General features: G+C 40.9%; 1 protein-coding gene across 1 annotated transcript in view; it reads left to right on the top strand.

Annotated features, from left to right (window-relative positions):
• The window catches only part of si:dkey-22o22.2 (neural-cadherin), a 161,124-nt gene that overhangs the window by 98,404 nt on the left and 41,176 nt on the right, over positions 1-21,544 (top strand). Inside the window, exons 13-16 of the mRNA XM_044357993.1 lie at positions 11,392-11,641; positions 12,792-12,919; positions 13,035-13,221; positions 14,945-15,088. Coding sequence (XP_044213928.1) covers positions 11,392-11,641; positions 12,792-12,919; positions 13,035-13,221; positions 14,945-15,088 — 709 coding nt within the window. The remainder of the gene's footprint in view (positions 1-11,391; positions 11,642-12,791; positions 12,920-13,034; positions 13,222-14,944; positions 15,089-21,544) is intronic.

The raw sequence follows: 21,544 nt of genomic DNA, 5'->3' as shown, positions 1-21,544 counted from the left end.
AATTTTTTTATGGAACTCAGAAAGATTATCCTGGCAAAACCTTTTTTTTTGCCTTTCGGGGCTTCCGTACAAAATGCATTTTAATGCCAAAACTATCATAGCCTCTTAACATCCTCCCTTATTTTGGAATATTTCGCCCATTTGGCATACCTACATAGAAAAGCTTATAACAGATAACTGTGAAGTGCATGTATGAGGCTTCATTTGAAAGGTAACATCTTGCAGTTTCTGGAAATGTGCTTGTTTATCATGTAGCTACAACACAACCAAAACTACATCAGTTCAAATAAGGCTCAAACAAGTGTTTTTGGTCCTCGTCTATAATGAATCATATTTGAATAACAATAACTCGGTCGTGCTTTATGCTAGAACTATGCAAATCACCACATACCCTCTACATCCTGTCAAGCACACCTGTATAAAATTCCAGACCTGTAGGCCCAACCTTAGTGGAGTGAATCTTTACTTTGTGGTGTCACTGGTGTCCCAAAAAATCTCCAAAACATTCGTCATTACTGCGTGATGCTGAGCTGCTAACAATTGGCTTTAGCAGTGGATGTTAAGAGGTTAAAATATTTTCCACTGAGAGTAAAAGGAATGTCAGCCATTTCTTTTTGTTTTCGTCAAAAGAAACTGATAACAGGCCTTCTGCATCTGCTCACTCAGTGAAGTAAATGCTGAACCTACTAGAAGGTCTAGTTGGCCCCTATGAGTCCATATATTTAGGACAGATGTGTGATGATAACACCTACAGGCTGATGACAGTCAAATCAGATGTTTTGGGGGAACTTTCTTGGGAAGACAGTCTTCTTCCTTCTTCTCACGATCTAATGCACGCAGGAAATAAAAGAACAAAAACAGGACAAGTATCACAAGTGCAAAAGAGAGAAAGAAGAAGAAAGAAGAAATATTTAAACTCAGGCCTCATCCTGCAGGACTGAAAGAGTTCTTGGTTTTCGTCCTCCTTCACATCTGTGCAAAGAACCCTGAGGAGGCTTTCTTCTTCTTCTTCTTCTTCTTCTTCTTCTTCTTCTTCTTCTTCTTCTTCACCCCTCCCTCCATCCATCCATCCATCCATCCCTCTCCCTGTGTCAGCACGTTTAGACGAGTGCTTCCAAACATTTTCTGCCGAGCAAACAACAAACCTGCCCCGAGTCTGTTTCACCTGACACACACACACACACACACACACACACACACGGCCTGCCTGTTTACCTCCGGTGTTTTTTCCTCTTTTTGATCCCTCCATCCTAATTTGCTCTCTTTTCCTGAGCCGCTGGTTTAGAAGGTGGAGGAGTTTTTACCCTCCAGCTGCTCGATTTCATGGAGGTTAGTCAGTTTTCAAACAGTTGTAGGGTGTGTGTGTGTGTGTGTGTGTGTGTGTGTGTGTGTGTGTGTGTGTGTGTAATCCTGTGTAAGCTTGTGTGTGTGTGTGTGTGTGTGTGTGTTTAAGTGTGTGTACCTGTGCTATATTTAATCTCTCCTCCTCCTGCTGCTTTTCGACCTCACATCATCACTGAAAAGACTGAGAATGATGATGATGATGATGGTGGTAGTGATGGTGATGATGATGATGATGAGTGGAGGTTGTCCCACCCACAGCTCCATCTGTCAGCGATGATTGACAGGAGAAAGAGGTAATTACACCTGCTGTCAGAGCGTCACAATGCGCCCTCGTCACCTCAGAAAAACAGGCGCTTAATTACTGTGTTTAACCCGACAGACAGTGTATGACGGAGGGAGAGGAGAGGAGAGGGGGAGTTAAATGGAGGAGGAAGAGAGATTCAAGTACTTCGATTTACCATCATGAGTGTCACCTGTAGAAGTCTCAGAGAAATGATATTCATATACATGTAAACTGTTTTCCAGTCACGTTGTTAGCAAACATAATCTCTGCCTGGATGATGCAGTCTGAAGCTGCTGCAGTCTGAACACAACCAGAAGAACTTTAATATTACTGTATTGAGAACTTCATTTATTACCTCAGTAAACTGTTTCCTAATGAGTTTATGGTCTCAATCGCTGGTTTCAAGTCCTCTTCAATACAACATGATGTTCATTTTGTAAATTACGTCCCCATTTAGAGTAAAATAGACATTAAAGCAGCATATGCTTTAGCGTGGCTGCCTTGTGATTGACAAGTCACTACCACGGCGACAACGTTGATCAATGTAACCATTGCGTAACCCCACATTCACAGAGTATAGCTGTAGCCGTCGCTATTTTACGGTGTGTTTTCAGTTCATGAAAGTTAATTGTAACATTTTGGTCACATAAAAGTCTTGTTCAGCGTTCAGTTGAACTAAAAGACCTTCTAAGGAGTCGGATGTTCAGTTTTTCCGGTGTGTACATTTTGTTTTAATGGTTTTAAGCTTGTTTTTTGCTAGCGAAAATTAGCATTAGCATTAGCATCATCACAGCTAACCATAGACTGTAAATGCACTGTGCTAACCAAGCTAGCCGCTAGCTCCAAATATGGTCACTTGTGGCTCTAAAAATCCAAGATGGCAACAGTCAAATCCAAGATGGCGGCAAAATCAAAGCAGCAGAAGCTGAGATATCCTGACTTTTACTCTCTTGTATGACTCCAAATAAATCTGCATTTCCTACAGTCCAACTGGACGCCTTTGCACCCTCCTAGCCTCGTAAACACTGCTGCCAGATTGGGTAGTTCCATTTAATAAGGCAAGTAATAGTGAATATGGGCAAGTTATGATAATTTGTGCGACTTTTTGTACCATTTGGACGGATTCCACTGACAAACATCCGGCTATATTCCAATAAATCAGCTCCTTGAGATTGACACTCACTGAGCTCAGGAGGCTAACGCTGCGTTCATGTCATATCAGAGTTATTATAATTACGAATTTCCAACTTGTAAATAGCGTTCATGTCAAGGTGACTGGGAAAATTTCATTCTTCTTCTCCAATATTTCCAACTTGGTGCTTATTAATATAAAAAACCCTGAAAACCAAACACATATGGACGCCAAAGACCAACATTTAATTGATATTATTTTTTCAATGCACACACTTTTTTCATCTTTACACAACTCTGTAATCATACAACCATCTTAATAACGTGAACACTCAAGTCAGTAACATGAGAATCTTTTACATCTCAACCGTCCATCACACGTACGACATCAACAACATGAGCTCGACACGCAATGGCGGCTAAATGACGCTCTGTCAAAACAAATGACATTTCATCTCATTAAAACTAAGTGGGAACATTTTCCTCTTCTAATTATTATTCTGTCATAGTTCTGTGATCAAACACTTGTAACATCTGTTCGTATGATTGAAAACTTTTATCGTTTAATATAACTTTACCTTATGCATGAGTGAATGTTACAAACTGAGATACTTTTTGTCGGTTTCGTCCACGTCTTTCTGTCTTAAGATGAACGTGAGTCAGCTGATCATCATATTGGTGGAGAGATAGTGACAAACATTCACGACAAGGTGCAAATCGTTGCAGATATGTTTGCTATGGTCGTGTTTTCTTATCACAGGTTCAGTATATTAACACTAAAACCAGACCTGACAACACCCACCAAGCCAGAGACTTCTCCTCCTCCTCCCTCCTTCCTCTCCTCCGCTGTGTTAATTGCACCGAGGAGGAACTGTTGTTTTAAATTTAGCAGCGTTAATAAGGTCTGTTAATTACATTGTTAACGAGGTAGCAGGAGAGAGACGCTGCTGTGTGTGTGTGTGTGTGTGTGTGTTAAATCAAATCTCTGTATCAATAAGCTGTAGTCATCTCCTGCTTAGACATGTGTGTGTGTGTGTGTGTGTGTGTCATCATCATCATCATCAGCTGACTTCCTCCTGTTTGTTTCCCTTCCTGTCCATGTTTTCTTCTGCTGATGTCACCTCACCTTTAATATTCAAAACTATACAAAAAAAGGGAGGTTGATAGTGGAAAATGTGCATTTTAAAACCAAGAAATTCATGTTTATTTTGCCCGACGACGCCTTAATTTGCAGTTAAACACAATTAAAACGACACCAAACATGCTCGTTTTGAACAAAACTATCCCAAAAAACACGAAGAAGAATCACAAAACCGAACCGGCTGATCCAGCAGGATGACTGTAACATCACATCACACCTTTGTAGGCTCAAGTTTAAGTACTTGGTTACACAACAAAAGTTGTCAAAGCTCCCATTAATACAGAAATGTTGTTCATGTGCAGAGTTGTGAAGTTTTTGCAGTCTAGATGAGAGCGTGGATTAGTGCTGCCTGGACATTAATCCTCTGATTCCTGCTGTGTTCAAGATGTTTTTTTTAGGTGTTAGAATGCAAACTTTATAAATTTAACTCTAAATCCAAGAAGATTACATGAAGATTAAACATGATTATATTTGGAAGCTTGTTGCTTTTTCTGAAAAAAAAAGAATAAAATGCTGAATATGTTCAATTTCTTAGCCAGACAAAGCTCGAATTTTAACCTGCATTAACTGACTTCAGCAGAAACAAGTAGTGAACACAACACTGACACATCATCAGCTGTTAAGTTGATATGTTGTGTTTCTGTCCACCTGGTGAATGTGAGTCCAATATTCACTCTCTTTTAGCTCTGTTTTTACTCTCTACCAACTCCTGAGGGAAATATCTGGCTCTTTAGCTGCTAAATGCTCCACTATGTTCACCAGCTAGTCTACAGCTAACTGTGTCTGTTTTAGGAGGAGTGTGCCCGAATACAAATACATTATTTAGCAAAGCACAAATAGTGGGTTTGATACAAATATTTGTTGTTGGGGGTGTTCCCCAGAGATAAAGCTGAGCTACTGACACAAGCAAAGTGCTCCAAAGGGACTCTCCATAACCTGTTGTTCGTTAGGTTGTAAAAAAATAGGCAATAAATGAAAAGTACAAAGCAAGAATCACCTTTGAAGTTCTTCTACATGTTACACGCCGTGCTGTCTCTGTGTTATGGGTGTATAAATAGGTAGAGGTCTGTCTGCAATGAGGCGATGAGTAAAGTTTTAGTTCAGTAATCAGCGCAGTCGTCTATGATCTGAGAGGCTCCAGTTCAAAACCCAGTGTGGGGACCTCCTTCATAAGGTAGTTTATTCATGAATTCTCACTATAACACACTTTAATTTTCTAAAATCAAAAGTGTAATAAAAACAAAAACAGGATTTTTAAGACTCTTTCCACTTTTATTCGAATACAAATACAGATACAAATACAATTACTGGGATCTCTGCACATCCCTAGTCTCTGCAATATCTCCACAATCAAAGACAGACATAAAGGCTGAAAGTTTTATGGTTTGAAGAAGATACTTAAGTAGAACCCTAGAATCTATGAATGAAATGTGTATGATATGTTCCATTTAAGGAAGAAGTGATTTAAATCCAAACCTTTCCCTAAACCTAAACATGCAGGTTTTGTGCCTAAATCCTAACCAGACATTAACCACAGCACTGTCACATCATTAAAAAATACATATTTATTCTTAATGGTTTTGTTCTGGAGTACATGGACCAACAGCGTATCTTGTCATTTACATGTTAATTTCTCTGCACATAGCTAGTCTGTTTGCCGTTTGGTGCTGAGCAGGTAGTGTACAGCGGCTTTTTAGAGCTTTTTCTCTGAAAACGACGCTATGAGAGCACCGAGAGTGAACCAGAACAGTAAAGTTGCAGATAAACAATGAGCTGAAACTCACTATAAAGCTCCATAAAACTGAAAGGAGCTGCTGATAATTCTCCGTAGGTATGACAGTTGTATTATAAAAATATCAATTATAGCCACTTTAAAGAACATAGACTATCATCAAGACAAAACCACTTCTCTCGGGTTTGACCTTAATGAATCCCCCCCCCCCCCCCCCCTCAGCCGACTGCTAACTGTTAGCATTTGTAGCTGACAGGATGATCTGTGTTCCAGCCGGCTGAATCTCTCTCAGCACCAGCTGCACCAGCTGAGAGCGATCCGCTGCGATATCTCCGCAGGCGTTAATCTGTGTGGGAGAAGATGGCAGACACTGATCAGCTTAGCTTTCAGCACACTGCGCCGATGTCTAATGAGATGATTTCTCATTAGTGCTGATTCTGAACGCTCGGCTGGCTCGGCCTGCAGGGAGGCAGATCCTCGCTACCGCTTCCTGAAGGAGGACCAGCGTGTCCTGACACGACTCCCTCACCTGGAAACTGGAAGGCTGCTACTGAGACTCATGTTTTAAATGTGGATTAGCGAAGAAAGCAAAACAAGATAATATGAGCTGACAATCTTAATTTTTCATTCTGACATTTCACTGATCATTTACACATCAATTATACAGTTTGTCAGTTATATGCCAACATGTATCAATACTTGTTTTATTAAAAGAAAATGATATTATCTGAAATAGAAGTAATTAAGGTCTTAAAATAACTTTTTCCTTTTAAAACATATTTTCTGATTTTTATCTGAGTGTGTGAATCTAATCGAGTGAGTCCGTGTGTGTGTTTTCTTAACACGCTAAGTGTCTCATAAAGACACGAGAGTGCGGGGCGTTCGAGCAGCTCTGGTCATGGACACACACAGAGAGAGAGAGAGAGAGAGAGAGAGAGAGAGAGAGGAGGCTGAGAGGGTTTCGGTGTTTAAGTGGCGGACAGCGTTTCTCACTCAGCGTTTCTCTGTGTCGCTCTGAGGAAACATGTTTACCGCCGGTGGAAACGACGACGACGACGACGACGACGGAGCTCAGACCTGCAGCACAGAGATCAGATCTTATGTGATGTAGAAGTGAGCAGCGATCAGAGGCGGTTAGTTCTTCTAGCCCAGAAATCTTTGAAAATGAGGTTCAACAGATAAAGAGGGGTGTGCCCGAATACAAATACGTTATTCGGCAAAGCACAAATAGTGGGTTTTATACGAATATTTGTTTCATACAAATATTTTAAAAATTATTTGTTTTTGGGATAAAAAAAAAAAAACATGTCAAATGAACACTTATTCTAACACTTTAATTTTCTAAAATTAGAGGCGTAATAAAAACAAAAACAGGATTTTTAAGCCTCTTTCCACTTTTATTCGAATACAAATACAAATAATTTTGCTGTCTTGACAAATACAGATACAAATACAAATACTGGGATCTTTGTACATCCCTAATAGATAAATAGATTTTAATACAAATAAACTATTTTCTATTATTATTATCATTATTATTATTATTACTGATGCAACAACCTTTGCTGCCTTTTAACGTATGAAACAAATAAAAACTCAAACAATGTGTTAGCGACTCATCTTAGCCTGATAATCTAACTGAACTGATTGTTTGTTTCACTTCATAGAACAATAAAATGCAAAAAAAACAACCCAGATAGCAAACCTGCTGCGGCCCAGATCCGGCCCCACTACCGACACTTTCATCCCATTTCCCAGATCTGGGCCACAAGCGAGCCATCAACAAACCAGATAAACCAGAACTGGCCCACATTTGATTTTGGATATTTGCTATTTTACATGTGGTACCATTACAAGAAGACCAGCAGTGTCTGTATGCTGTCAAGGAAAATCGATTGTAATCAAAATAGCCTCTAAGACAGATGTTGGGATGAATAAAACCAGTAAAATTAACACTTTCTGGCAAACATAACTCATAACTGTGTTTGATATAAGATGTAATAAATGAGCAGTTGTTGTTATCAGCAGTGACTGAAGGAGTAAACTGCAAATGTTATTTATTAAGAGCATATGACTGGCGATTTTTTATATTTGTCATGTGTAGAAACCATCCAGCATCAGGCACACACACACACACACAATACTGATAAGTAGATCAGTTCATTGTTGGTTTGGATCCAAACATGAGATTTATTGACAAGAAGAAGGTTCATCTGCAGGTCATCCGTAGGTGTCATCTGTAGGTGTTATCTGTTAACCGTTAAAGCTTGTACAACTTATCTCTGATTAAATGTGGATTTTTTACTTTACTTGCAGGGAGTGAAAGCATGTGATGTGTGTGTAACTACACTCCTTCTAGATATATTAGACCGTCTTCCTCTTGTTCATGTTTCCTTGTACTGTGAAAGAAAACCGAATAGTAAGTTATCATCTGATGTATTTCTTATATATATCATTCAGATAGTGTCTAAGTTCAGTTTAGTGTTAGTTTGTGTTTCACACTTGTTGCATGTCTGTTCTAAACTTAGTTCTTTGCTGTGTAAGATGAGACAGTTGAGTGTTTAACAGTTAGTTTATCCTGTCATACTTTTATCTGAGCCAGTGATAAGATAAACTATAGTTATGTAGATGTTTATGTGTAAATCTAATAAGCTTTTAGAGGATAGTGTGGTTTGTCCTTAATTTAATATAGTAGTAATGTTATTTAGTGATGCTACTTGGTGCTTATATACTGTCATATATGGTCGTGAAGAGAGACTGTTCCTAGGTTAGTTGAAGGTGGGTTGCTGACCTGTAAGGTTAGTAAACAGATGTCTGAAATTCTGTACAAGTAGTATTTCAGTATTTAACCCTAACCCTAACCCTAACCCATACCCAACCCTAACCCTACCCTAACCCTACCCTAACCCTACCCTACCCTAACCCCTAACCCCAACCCATAACCCTGATGCCCTAACCCTAACCCTAACCCTACCCTACCCTACCCTAACCCTACCCTACCCTACCCTACCCTAACCCTACCCTACCCTAACCCTACCCTAACCTAACCCTACCCTAACCCTAACCCTAACCCTAACCCTACCCTACCCTACCCTAACCCTACCCTAACCCTACCCTACCCTAACCCTACCCTAACCCTACCCTACCCTAACCCTACCCTACCCTAACCCTACCCTACCCTAACCCTACCCTAACCCCTAACCCCAACCCATAACCCTGATGCCCTAACCCTAACCCTAACCCTACCCTACCCTACCCTAACCCTACCCTACCCTAACCCTACCCTACCCTAACCCTACCCTAACCCTACCCTAACCCCAACCCCTAACCCCAACCCATAACCCTGATGCCCTAACCCTAACCCTAACCCTACCCTACCCTACCCTAACCCTACCCTAACCCCAACCCATAACCCTAACCTTGATGCCCTAACCCTAAACCTAATGCCCTACCCCCTTACCCTACCCTAATCCTAACTACTATGATGCATTATACTTCTGATTGTATTATTATGATTACATTATTTCATAACCTAACGATGCTCTCTTTGTTTGTTTATTGAGTGATCAGCAATTTCCCATCACAGTACACAAGTATGACGACAATAAAGTTGAACTGAGTTGAGGTCATTTTAAAAAAAGAATCCTAAAAATTATTGAGATTGTTTCATCAATCTTTGAGTTTTTATTTAAAAATCTGCTCTGACTGTTCAGGAATACATAGTACCGTCTGTGTGTGTGTGTGTGTATGTGTGTGTGTGTGTGTGTGTGTGTGTGTGTGTGTGTGTGTAACAGTGCAGGTCACCATCTTACCCTCAGGACTGTAAAGTGAGGTGGCGTCATTCAGCCATGCAAAAACACACAATCCTTCCCTGGCAAGGTTGAGGAGTGTGTGGACGAGAGCCTTAAAAGCTCAAACACACACACACACATGCACACACACACATGCACACACACACACACACACACACACACACACACACACACACACACACACACACACACACACATTCAAGGTCAGTTGAAGCTACGGTCAAGAGAATAACACGAGTCTTAAAAGCTCTGCTGGTGGATGTGTAGGTCAGACACACATTTTTTTCTAGCACATTCACACAAAGAACAACATCAACAAAGCAGAAACTAAAACCTTTTTAGGTGTTGGGAGCAGTGTGATTTAGTCCTGGAGAAGTCCTGGAGTCCTGGAGTCTTCTCCTCCAGCGCTTCATGTCCATAGAAGGACTGAACCACAGCGTCGACCATATAAATGTCGCATTCTTGGAAAAGCAGCCACGTGCGTGTCATATTTTGTCCGTCGGAGCTGTTGAGGCTTTTTTTTTTTAAAGATGAACGACTGTGTGATAATAACGTGACGTCATCCTGAACCAGGACCAGGTCTTTGTGATGGATTTTTTAATGAGATGTGGGAGTTATTGTTTCAGAAATGGAGATAAATCGTATTTATAAAGTCAAAGCTTAAAAGGAAGACAGAGAGCTGCGGTTATGTTACAGGAGCCAACGTTTATCCTTTACTGTATGTAATCAATCAGATTGATGAGTCCTGTTTACATTCTCCAAAGCCAGTAATTAAAAACCAGAATCACTGCACTAACATTTGAAAAGATGCACCTGTATGATATGTCAGCGCTGTTATTGCTCTGCTGGTAGCAGATTTGTCAGGAAGTTATTTCAGACACTCTTGATTCCTTAAGTAGTAATTTTTTCCCATTTTCCCAAAGATAAGTGACTCTTAGTTCTCTCTCTTCTGCAGTTTGGATCAACATGAAACTCTCCCGGTTAAATTATCAATATGAAAGATGAACAACTGCGCTAGAGAATAAATATAAAAGTTATCAGTCAATTACAATCCTCAAGGTGCGTTTCAGCAAGAAACATCCAATCACGGAGCTTAAAATCCTGCATCACTAACGGAAGATTACAATGTTAAGAAAAACTGCAGCTTCAATCAATTCACTTTAAAAAGTTTGGGCCAATTGTGTCAATAACAAACCAAAACTTCTATTTACATCGCAGCAGAAGATTTAATATTTATCTGACACATTAAAATAACAGCTGCAGCTACTTTCACACATTTTTTTTTACAAGCTGCTGAAGATCCTGCTACAAAACTATGAAGTTGTTCAGCTTGAATTATTGATCTGATATGAATGAAAGTGTAACTGGAAATGATCCACTAGAGAGAAGAAGTTTCACTCTGCTGCTGGATTTTACAGTGATGTTACAGGGTGGAACAAGTGTTTTTCTCCTGATATGTGCATGCAGAAAATGCTTACATGTGTCGAAATCATGTATTTTTAAGAGTTGTTAGTTCACTCCTCCATCTGTCCGTTGCTCCCTGCTCATAGTTCAGCTGCTGATGCAACAGCAGCAAATTTAGCCCTAAAAAAAGTTTTCTTATCTTTTGCTGGTGGAGTTTGCATGAATATGAGCTTGTACCAAACGTTTAAAATTCTCTCCCTGGACCACACAGGCACAGGAAGGTAGAAGTAGGTGTGTCTGTGAAATCTCATTGAGCGGCCCCCGCTCTGCTGCCCTCAGGTCTGCATGACATTAATATATTTTTCCCGTGTCGTTTCCTGTCGATTTTGCTTTCTCACTTCTTCTTCTCAGTGGGAACAGAGAACGTAGAGAAACACCATGACGCTTTGGATCAGGAACACACACAGATACACAGCAGGTGGGATAAAGATCATTTGTTCTCCTCACCTCTGACCTCTCTCTCTCTCTCTTATCTCTCCATCAGACCATTAAGGCCACATCTCCGCTCGGTGACCCCCGTGTGACCTACAACCTGGAGGAGGGTCAGGTGCCGGAGACCAACATGCCAGTTCGGTTTTACATCAAACCGAACCGCGCCGACGGCTCGGCGTCCATCCTGGTGGCCGAGAACCTCGACTACGAGACGACGCACTTCTTCACACTCAGGGTGCGAGTGCAGAACGTCGCTGCCGTGCCGCTCGCCTCCTTCACCACCGTCTACGTCAACGTGACAGGTGAGACGAAGGAAGGAGTGTGTGCGCTCGTTTATCTCTGTAACATTTGTGGTTTCTATCTCTTGGTGCATCCATATTGTCCCAGACAAACCCAGACAGTCAGCAGGTAGCTGTGCTAATGCTAATGCTAATGCTACACAGTTTCCTGAGGAGTCTGTTGGTTGAGTGTCATTTTAGGCGTTTTTGCTCCCATCATCTATCTAAACTAACAGCAGGAGCCTCTCTGTTAATAATTTTATATCACTTCTAATTTAAAACCAGGCCTCTGGATTCCTTTACTTCTTTTTTTTTTAGTTTAAATTGGGAGTATATTAACTTGTAAAAAAAAGTTCCAGTTCATCTCTGACCAGTAGAGCGAAAGCAGCAATCAGGGAACAGACACAAGCTCGGCTGTAATGAGCGACGCTGCAGGAAAGTGACGAGGAGAACGAGCAGGGAAAGAATAATGAAGTGAAGTTCACATCCCTGGTCGTCTCCGGCTGTAAAAAAAAAAAAAAAGAAAAAGGAAAACAGCAGCGACTGGTGGTGTTAGCTCCACGCCGCCTCATTTTAACGGTGACTCATTTCCCAATCAGCGTCTGTAGGCGGGTGGAGAGAAGGAGAGAAGGAGAAAACACTTCCTGACTTTGATTGGCTTTGAACAAACCCACATCGGACGCTGTAATTGGCTTAGCGGAGCTTGAAAGTGAGCTGACAAGCTGCTTTGTGGACTCTTCAGGGTGTTTGGAGGATAATTCCTCACTAATAACTCAGTTTTCATTAGCGAGCGGAGCCACAGTCCGACTTCAGCTCTCTGAAGGACTTCAGCTCTCCACAAAACACAAACTATCTGTTTCTTTCTTTCTGTTTCTTTCTTTCTTTCTTTCTTTAATCGATTTCCACTTTTTAATCTCCTGCTGGTACAAATGTTACAAAAATAACAAACTTTCTTTCTTTCCTTCTTTCTTTATTTGTCTCTTACTTTCCTTTTCTTTCCCGCCTTTTCACTCTGTCGGTTTTTAATCCACTTTAATCAGCTTTCATGGACGTGACAGACTGTTTGTGTTCTGCTGCCAGATCCTGCAACAACAAAACAACAACAACAGGAAAAAATAACATCTTTATTTGTATCCCTTCCCTCCTTTCTTTCTTTCTTTCTTTCTTTCTTCAGACGTCAACGACAACGTTCCTTTCTTCTTGTCGTCCACCTATGAGGCGACGGTTCCTGAAGGAGCAGAGATCGGCACATCGGTGGCTCAGGTGTCGGCCACAGACCTGGACTCCGGTCTGCACGGGATGGTGAGGAACACCTACACCCACTGCGCCGAGTATTTGCTTCTTCTTCTTCTTCTTCTTCTTCTGCGTCCTCTTCTTCTACTGTAGCTTCTTTCCTGTCCCTCCTCTCCTCTTCCAGGTCCACTATGTGATCCTGAAGGACGAGAGCGGAGACTCGCAGTTCTTCAGCATCGACTCGCGCAGCGGCGTCATCGTCACTCGAGCCTCCTTTGACCGCGAGCAGAAAGCTTCCTACCTGATCGAGGTGCAGTCGCAGGACGGCTCCGAGTCGGCTCGACCGGGCCAGCAGGGCCAACCCAACACTGGTAACACACACACACACACACACACACACACACACACACACACACATACACACACAAACTCATATGTAACCAGTGTAACCAAAAGTATTCATTGATGACCTTTTTTCATGACGAAAACGAGACTAAAACTAAAGAAATAGTAAGTAAATGAGAACTATTCTTCACCAAATAAAGACTAAATGATAGTTTACAGACGGACAAATGAACTAATGCGTGTTTAAACGAGCTGCAGCATCTGATTGGTCAAACAATCTCCTCCAGCAGCCAATAATATCTCTTGTTTATAAGTTGATTTAGCTGTCTGACCTGCCGCTCTGCTGTTAATAAGAAGCATCTTCATTCAGTAACACTCAGTCTCTGTCAGTTACAGATTTATACAAGAAGCATACAGCATGGACACATTTATAAAAAGCTAAGCTAACGTAGCATTATCATGGTAACGTTACTTTCAGTCGGCCATCTTTCCTGTCGCTATCAGAAGGAACGACTCAGTTCCAGGATTAACGTCGGCAGTCGACCATCTAAATCTTCCTCTAGATGTTCGTTAAAGAAGTTAGAACAACGTTTGAGCTTCTCCTCTCGAGATAAACCCAGACAGGCAGCAGGTAGCTGTTCTAATGCTAATGCTAATGCTAATGCTACACAGTTTACTGAGGAGTCTGTCGGTTCACTGCAGATCACAGTCACATGGACTAAACTAACCTGAAACCACTTGTCTCCATCTTTGTTGTGTCCAAATGGGTCATCTACATGAATCATGTAAATCTGCTAAATGAAATGTTTTTGCACCGTGTTAATAATCATATTAATACAAACATTACATCAGCTCCACTGCTGCATAAACGTCTCTTTCAACAACGTCTACAGACCTGAGCTACAGACTGGAAACACGTTAGAGATGAAGAACCTGTTTTTGAAGTCATGCTTTTGATGTTGTTGTTTGAGTCACTATGCAAGTTTTCAACTTTGGTCTCTTGTAGTTTGCTAACTTCGCTAAGTTTCTCAGCCAGCTGGTAGCGAAGCCTCACAGTGGCCATCAAGGAAATTAGAAATGTATCCTGCAGGTTCCCCGGTTTCCTCTCACAGTCCAAAGACATGCATGTCTGCTGAATTGGAGAGTCTAAATTTGCCCTAGGTGTGAATTGTGTGTGTGTGTGTGTGTGTGTGTGTGTGTGTGTGTGTGTGTGTGTGTGTGTGTGTGAAGGACTGGCCGTGACCTGGCAAAAACGAATAAGAGGATGAAAAAGTGGAAAAAAAAGCACCTGAACTACTGCTGCAGGCAAACCCAGTAAAAAAAGCAGTGAAGTGTTGTATTCTTGTTATGTTTCTTGTTGTGCTTTAGTTGCTTATTGTAATTTTGTTCAATTTGAATAATATATACTGAACAGTTGACGGCAATATGTGAACTTCTAAGGATCCTTTGTGCCATTCACAGCTTATTTTCTTCATTTTCAGGCAAAATGTTGGTACATATTTGGACACTAACCAGTCTGCAGCCCTGCAGAGTAAAACATCTTTAGTTTTTGCCAGAATGAACAGAGCATGTAACACATCTGAACACTGATTCACTCGTTACGCTGCTGCCGCTAAAAAAAACTAAACATTTGGCACAGAAATAGTCAAATTAAATAATAAATATGATCATTTGAAACGTTTCTTTGAGTCGATCTGTTGGCGGGAAAAAACAAAAAAGTAATTTTACACTTTCGACTTGTTTGTTCAGACACGGCCTACGTCAGGATCTTCGTCACCGACGTCAACGACAACGCCCCGGCGTTCGCCCGGCCGGTGTACGAGGTGAGCGTGGAGGAAGACAAAGAGGTCGGCTTCGTCCTCATCACCGTCACCGCCAACGACGAAGACGAAGGTGAGCGACATGTGACGTCTCTGTCCTCTCTGACGACAAAACCACTTCATTATATCTACAGAAACAACTTACTGATACACATAATAACCCAAAGTTACCAGTCAAAAAACCCAAAATGATGTAATTTCCTTCAGCTGATCAACTGACTCGTTACTAAACTGCAGGAAATGATTTCCAGACTGAAAAAAATTGTTTTTATTAATCTATTGTGAGTTCAGTCTCTCTCTTGCTGTTGCTGTTTTATCTTTTTTGTTTATTCTAAATGTGCAGCTGATGTTGGAAATAAATCAGATTTAGTATTTATTCCCCGTCAGACAAATCCCTGCGAGGTTTAAGAAGCCGCTGAACACGGGATTAAGACGAGATAATAAATCTTTATGCTCCTCGTTGTATTAAAGTGTGATGTGAAGACGTCAACGTGTGTCGGGTTCGGTCTCACATATCTTTAGTTTTTTTTAGTCAAAACAATCTTTTAATGAGCTTATTGTCATCAAGTGTTGTATGAACAGGTTGGGACACATTCAGCTCTCCTAAGAAGAGCTGCAACCGTTAGTCGATTAGTTGATTAATCCATTAATGAGCAAATATTTTGATAATTGAGTTTTCAAGAGCATCGATCATTTTTCAAGCAGAAATGCCAAATGTTTGGTTCTCAAATGTGACGATTTGCTGTATTTCTTTATCATATTTGACAGGAAACGTTCATCAGACGTCACTGTGGCCTCAGAGAACAGTTTATTTTGGATTTTCATCGACTAAATTATTAAATGATTAATTGATTAATCACGAAAACAGTTGTCAGATTACTTGAATGAAAACAATCGTTAGTTACAACCGTGCTGCTAAATACTGACAAAAGTTAAGAAAGTTGATTCAATGTTTTTATTCCTTCATTTGTTCCTTTTCTCTTGTGTTATTCTCTTTTTACTTTTCTCCCCATTCTTCTTCCTCCTCCTTCCTCCTCCTCTCTCCTCCTCTCTCCTTCCTCCTCCTCTCCCCTCCTCTCTCCTCCTCTCTCCTCCTCTCTTCTTCTCCTCCTCTCTTCCTCTTCTCTCCTTGCTATTTCTCTCCCCTCCTCCCCTCTCTTCTTTCTTCTTCTCCTTTCCTCTCCTCTCACTTTCCCTTCTCCTCTGCTCTCCTCTCCTCTCTCCTCTCCTCTTCCTCTCTCCTCTCCTCTTCTCTCTCCTCTCCTCTCCTCTTCCTCTCCTCTCTCTTCCCCTCCTCTCCTCTCCTCTCTCTTCCCCTCCTCTCCTCTCCTCTTCTCTCTCCTCTCCCCTCCTCCTCTCTCTTCCCCTCCTCTCCTCTCCTCTCCTCTTCCTCTCTTCCCCTCCTCTCCTCTCCTCTCCTCTCCTCTCCTCTCCTCTCCTCTCCTCTCTCTTCCCCTCCTCTCCTCTCCTCTCCTCTCCTCTTCCTCTCTTCCCCTCCTCTCCTCTCCTCTTCCTCTCCTCTCCTCTTCCTCTCCTCTTTTGCTGTCACAGCTCGTTAGCGAGTGCTGCTGCTCCCTTGAGGTCGACAGTTTTGATGTTTGTCTCTTTGTTTGTGTTTGTCCCTCATTCCTCTTCCTCCTCTGCTCTAAACCAATAAGTAGCAGGAGGCAAAAACAGAAAAAAAATCAGAAACAACAAGACAAGCTTCTCTCTCTCTCTCTCTCTCTCTCTCTCTCTCTCTCTCTCTCTCTCTCTCTCTCTCTCTCTCTCTCTCTCTCTTAATGACGGCTCTGAATTTGCTGTTGGCGTCGTCTCGAAGCCTTTGGGGGTTTTCTTTTACTCGGAGCGTGAGTGAAGAGTGACGTCTGATTATTTATTTTCTTTTTTTAATCTTTAACCTTCTTTTTTTTTTCTCTCTCTTGTTGACTGGGATCCAGGCTCATACAGTCTGACACGTTCCCGCTCCGCTTCAGATATTAATATTCCAGATTCATTCTGATTCCCTCAGGAGATCCCCAAACTTCCCGTCACTCGTCTCCCATGGTCTGGTTTCTCCAAACTTTTCTCTCACAGTTTGATCAGATTTTAGGTTCAAGACGTTTACTGTATTTGTTAAAAATAGAAGCAAGAAACAGTTCAGCACCCGAACAAACTTACTGAGAGCTTCACTAACAAGATACGGGACAAAAAAAAACAAGTTTCTGCCAAAACTCGACTGGTGGACGGAGAGGAAAAGATGTGATTGTGTGACTCCTACTATAGACCGTTGTTCATACATGTCATCATTTGCTTTTTTTTGCCATTATTGACGTGATTTCTTGTGGTATCATCAAGTATTTTATATCCCCACAATCAGCACAAGCTCTGCTATGCAGTGAAGTCACCAAATAAGTTGTACTGTACTGTAAAACTTAAGAAATCAGGTAATAGTTTTAGAAAAAACACAAAACTCACCTGAAGAAATTAATCATTTTTAATAAAAAAAACAAAAATAAACAGACAATGGTAACAGAAAAAAGAAATTTTGCACCAGAAAACACAGAATAAGGCTTCGAAATGTCCCAGAACAGCTTTGAACTGCCTTGTTTAGTCCAGTTTTCCATTATAACCTTGAAGCTTGAATAATTGGCTGAAAACAACCATAACTAATAATGACACATGAACACATCATACAAACTTATAAAGCCAGGATAAGGTTCCAATATGTGATATAATTTATGTTAATGACATGGAACACATGCAAGAACATTTTCTTCTCCTTTTTTTCTGTGAGGTTTGTTCATACGAATGTTCCAACAAACTCTCACAAACTTGTTGTTAATCTCTGGTTTCAGCCTGACGAACATCACCTGTTCATCAGCATCATCAACATCCCTAAAATGTCCATATAAGGCGACCTGTTCCACTCCGTAGAAGAAGAGTTTGAGGGTTGCTGCTGTCAGAAACCAGCAGACACATTTATCAGTGTCAATTAGCAGCGGTGACAGAAATAAAGAGGAAACGCTGTGACGTGAAGTTAGATCTTTGTAAAGCAAAGCGCTCTGTGACTAATATGAGAGGCGTCATGATGCTGGACCAGCTGTTTACTACTGACATAAACATCAGCACATCAGGAAACTGGCAGCCATGATGATGATGATGAACAGAATATTCATTTTGCATTAAGATTGTTTCAGTTATATAATTTGGTTGATTTTGGTATCATATTTATTTAGACATAAATGTTTTTCTCCCCTTGTGAAGTACTGATGAACATGGATCTGTTCATATGAGGGATTCTTGCGTGAAGCTGATGCGAAAAGCATCAGCAGCAGCAGTCAGATCATATTTTACTGCAACATGGACTGAATGAACACTTCCTGAACAAAGTTGAAGGATTTGTTTGTTTTGTCCATCACCAATAATACAAAATAACATTGCATTCACCAAGTACAATGAGTAGTAACAATGAGTCAGTCAGACGATCAGACATTCTTGAAACAAGAGAAAACAACTTAACTTATTATTATTAATAAGTAGGTTCATCTGTCACAGATTGGGTAGCTCTCCCTTGAGTATTATTCTAATTTTAAGTTGCTTTTTTAACATCTGGCTGGGAACAACAGATGGAAATTTGCCTTTTAGGCTCATTTACAGTCCTTTTTTTCCTGTTGGTTAATGAGCGCCGTCCCTGTTACATAAAAAAAAAGATAAATGATTTTTTTAAAAGTCTTCAAAAAACTAATTAAATTATAGTGATGATGATCAATGATGCTGTTTGAAATTTCTGTGTATAAATACAAGTCACGACAGCTGCAACTGCAAAGATTATTCTCTTTATTGATGAATCAGTCTGCAGTTGTCTTCATTAGATCATTAATTTAGAATATAAAATGTAAAAAGTGACAAAACATGTCACCAAACTGCAGGACATAAAGTCTCTGAATCTGAACACCAAGCTGAAAAAAATCTGCTTTGCTTTTGCATTTTAATGCTCTAACTAGTTAAGTCTCTCTCTCTCTCTCTCTCTCTCTCTCTTGCTGTAGCTGTTTTTATCTTTTTTGTTTTTCTAATGTGCAGTTGTTCTTGGAAATGTCGAGATGTAGGTTTTATTCCCCTGCAGACGGATCCCTGTGAGGCTCAGGAAGACGCTGAACACGGGATTAAGAAATGCTAAGACAGCAAATTGCTGATGATTCCCTCCCAAACGGCGACGCTTTATCCCCAGTTTGCTCCTCGTCAGGGACTCTCTGTGGTAATTAACAAACATACCCTCGACCCCCAAACCACTGGGGGGTCCAGAGAAGGAGATGGAGAACTAGTCGTCTTAGCTCAAACCCCCTTAAAACCTTCCTAACATGCAGGTAGGCGGGGGTGTGATTGAGATTAGCTAAAACACAAGACCTGATCCCTGCTGAGTCAGCACTGCTAGAGAGAGATTTGTGTGGCGTTTAACGTGTTTATGTGAGTGTTTTGCATTTATACACAGCAGTTTTTCTCCATTCAGCCTTTCGCGTATCATGACTCCATTACAGACTTAATCTCCTCAATCTTCATCACCATAGTAACGCAGGAGACTCTTCCATGATGTAACGATGCTATCGGTTTATTTTGTGGCCAAAAGTTTGAATAATTTCAACTTTGTTTCTGAGAAATCTGAGAATTTTCTGTTGCTTTGCTCAATGGCTCTGAAAACTACAATACCCATGATCCTCAGCTACTATTGCTATGTAGAAGGAGCCGGTCAGAGATGCGAATCAGAGCTGCTGCAAACTGAAAACACTTTTAAAACAACAGCTGATTAATTAATCCATGTTCATTTGGGCTGAACATTTTATTATCAGTTTCTTCAACAGTGTAAGCTCTGTGATTGGATGATACTTACAGAAATGCACCTTGGGAGTCGTAGTTAACTTCTCAATTTACATTTTTACATGACAATGGGCTTCTACCTTTGACTTTTTATCACAGAACGCATCTGTTTTTCTTCTTTGTTGGTGTACCGATGATTCAACGAGGAGAGTTTCGTGTCCATACAAGTATTAAAGTCCTCTAACTGTCAGACACCTGACATCGTCTACAGAGACAATGAATCACGTTACGGCTCCTCTATAGAGACCTGAAGTCATGACGCCACGTCCCATTAGCTTCGTTCCACCAGCTTCTGTAACTCAACAAAATTTTTCTGTCTTTGGTCTCTGAAAAATGAAGCTTGTTCCTGGAGTTTACTTTCCGTACTCGCCTCTCCTTACCATCATCGGCTGAAACCTTTGTAATTTTAACAAAGATTACTTTGTGAGCACAGAAAAAAAACGACCTCTCTGAAAAACCTACAAGTGTTGTTACTGACATCATCCTGCTTTGTTTTGTCCACATCCATAAAACTCTCCGACGCTTTCTTCTAAAGTCATTGTTCATGTTTCTAGTTGTAATCTGTGTTGTGTAAAGACTCATACAGCGTTGGCTCCTCTCTGTCCTGCTGTTACATACATACATATATATATATATATATATATGTATATTATAAACATGTCTGAACTCGCTGCCACACCTCCACTCGCTCATGGACTCGTCTCTTCTGTCAAGCCGAGACGTTTAGCCCGTAAATGTCTAGGAATTTTAAGAAACAATGTTTGTTAAATGCTGATATTAGATCTTTTTTTTTTTTTAGAAAACTCCTGTCCTTAACTTATTAGTGTAGTCACACATGGTAATGGGATTTTCTTCTGTATTCATCCTGCATTATAGAAAGGAGGCGGTTAGCTAGTAGCATCTGTCCTGTGACAGATTTGTGAATCATTTTTGCTTCCCAAGGACTCACAACACTGTAGAATATCTTTAAAAATGGTTTTCAAGTCCACAATTTTAATAGAAATAGACACAATTTGTTTGGATAATGATAACAGACGTGCATGTGTGTCTCATGTTCAGTTCCTACACGGTGTTTGTTCGTCTGAAGGTGACTGAAGGTGAAAGAATCCAGTCTGAGGTTTGATGAGCTGTAAACTGAACTGAAGGTTTTATCCTCTGGGCGGCAGCGACGGCAGCGTCACCTTGGCTGCAACTGTGTGTATGTGTGTGTGTGTGTGTGTGTGTCTGTGTTTGTGCTGTACATTTATGACCATAGTTTGTTGTTGAAGCTGACAGGTGTTGAAGCACCCCTGAACTTCTTCTCAGATATAAACTGGAGGTCAGACAAACATAATTACAGGATAAACACACACTCACATACACACACATCGTTTCCTGCTTTTTTCCAGTATGATTTGGTGTTTGCTGGAATAATCAAAGGTGGGATGGAGAAGGGTATGTGTGGGAGGGAGGGAGGGAGGGAGGGAGGGTAGTGGGGGTTAGATTACCACTCCTCAGCCTCCTCCTCGTTCTAAAGCTGATTAGGCGCAGCAGCTTTTGTCACCCGCCATGTTTCCTGGATCCTGTTTGGTCCTCCGAGTGGAAAATTTGCCGAACTAAGTGCGTCTGGTAATGAGATCAAGAGGCTTTTTTTTTTTTTTTTTATTCCGCTGAGTTTGGTGTTTCAGTTTAGTATCAC

The sequence above is a fragment of the Thunnus albacares genome, chromosome 8 (genome assembly GCF_914725855.1).
Source record: "Thunnus albacares chromosome 8, fThuAlb1.1, whole genome shotgun sequence".
Lineage (NCBI taxonomy): Eukaryota > Metazoa > Chordata > Actinopteri > Scombriformes > Scombridae > Thunnus > Thunnus albacares.
Note: the sequence above shows the minus strand (reverse complement) of the source record. Positions and strands in the feature narration are given on the sequence as shown.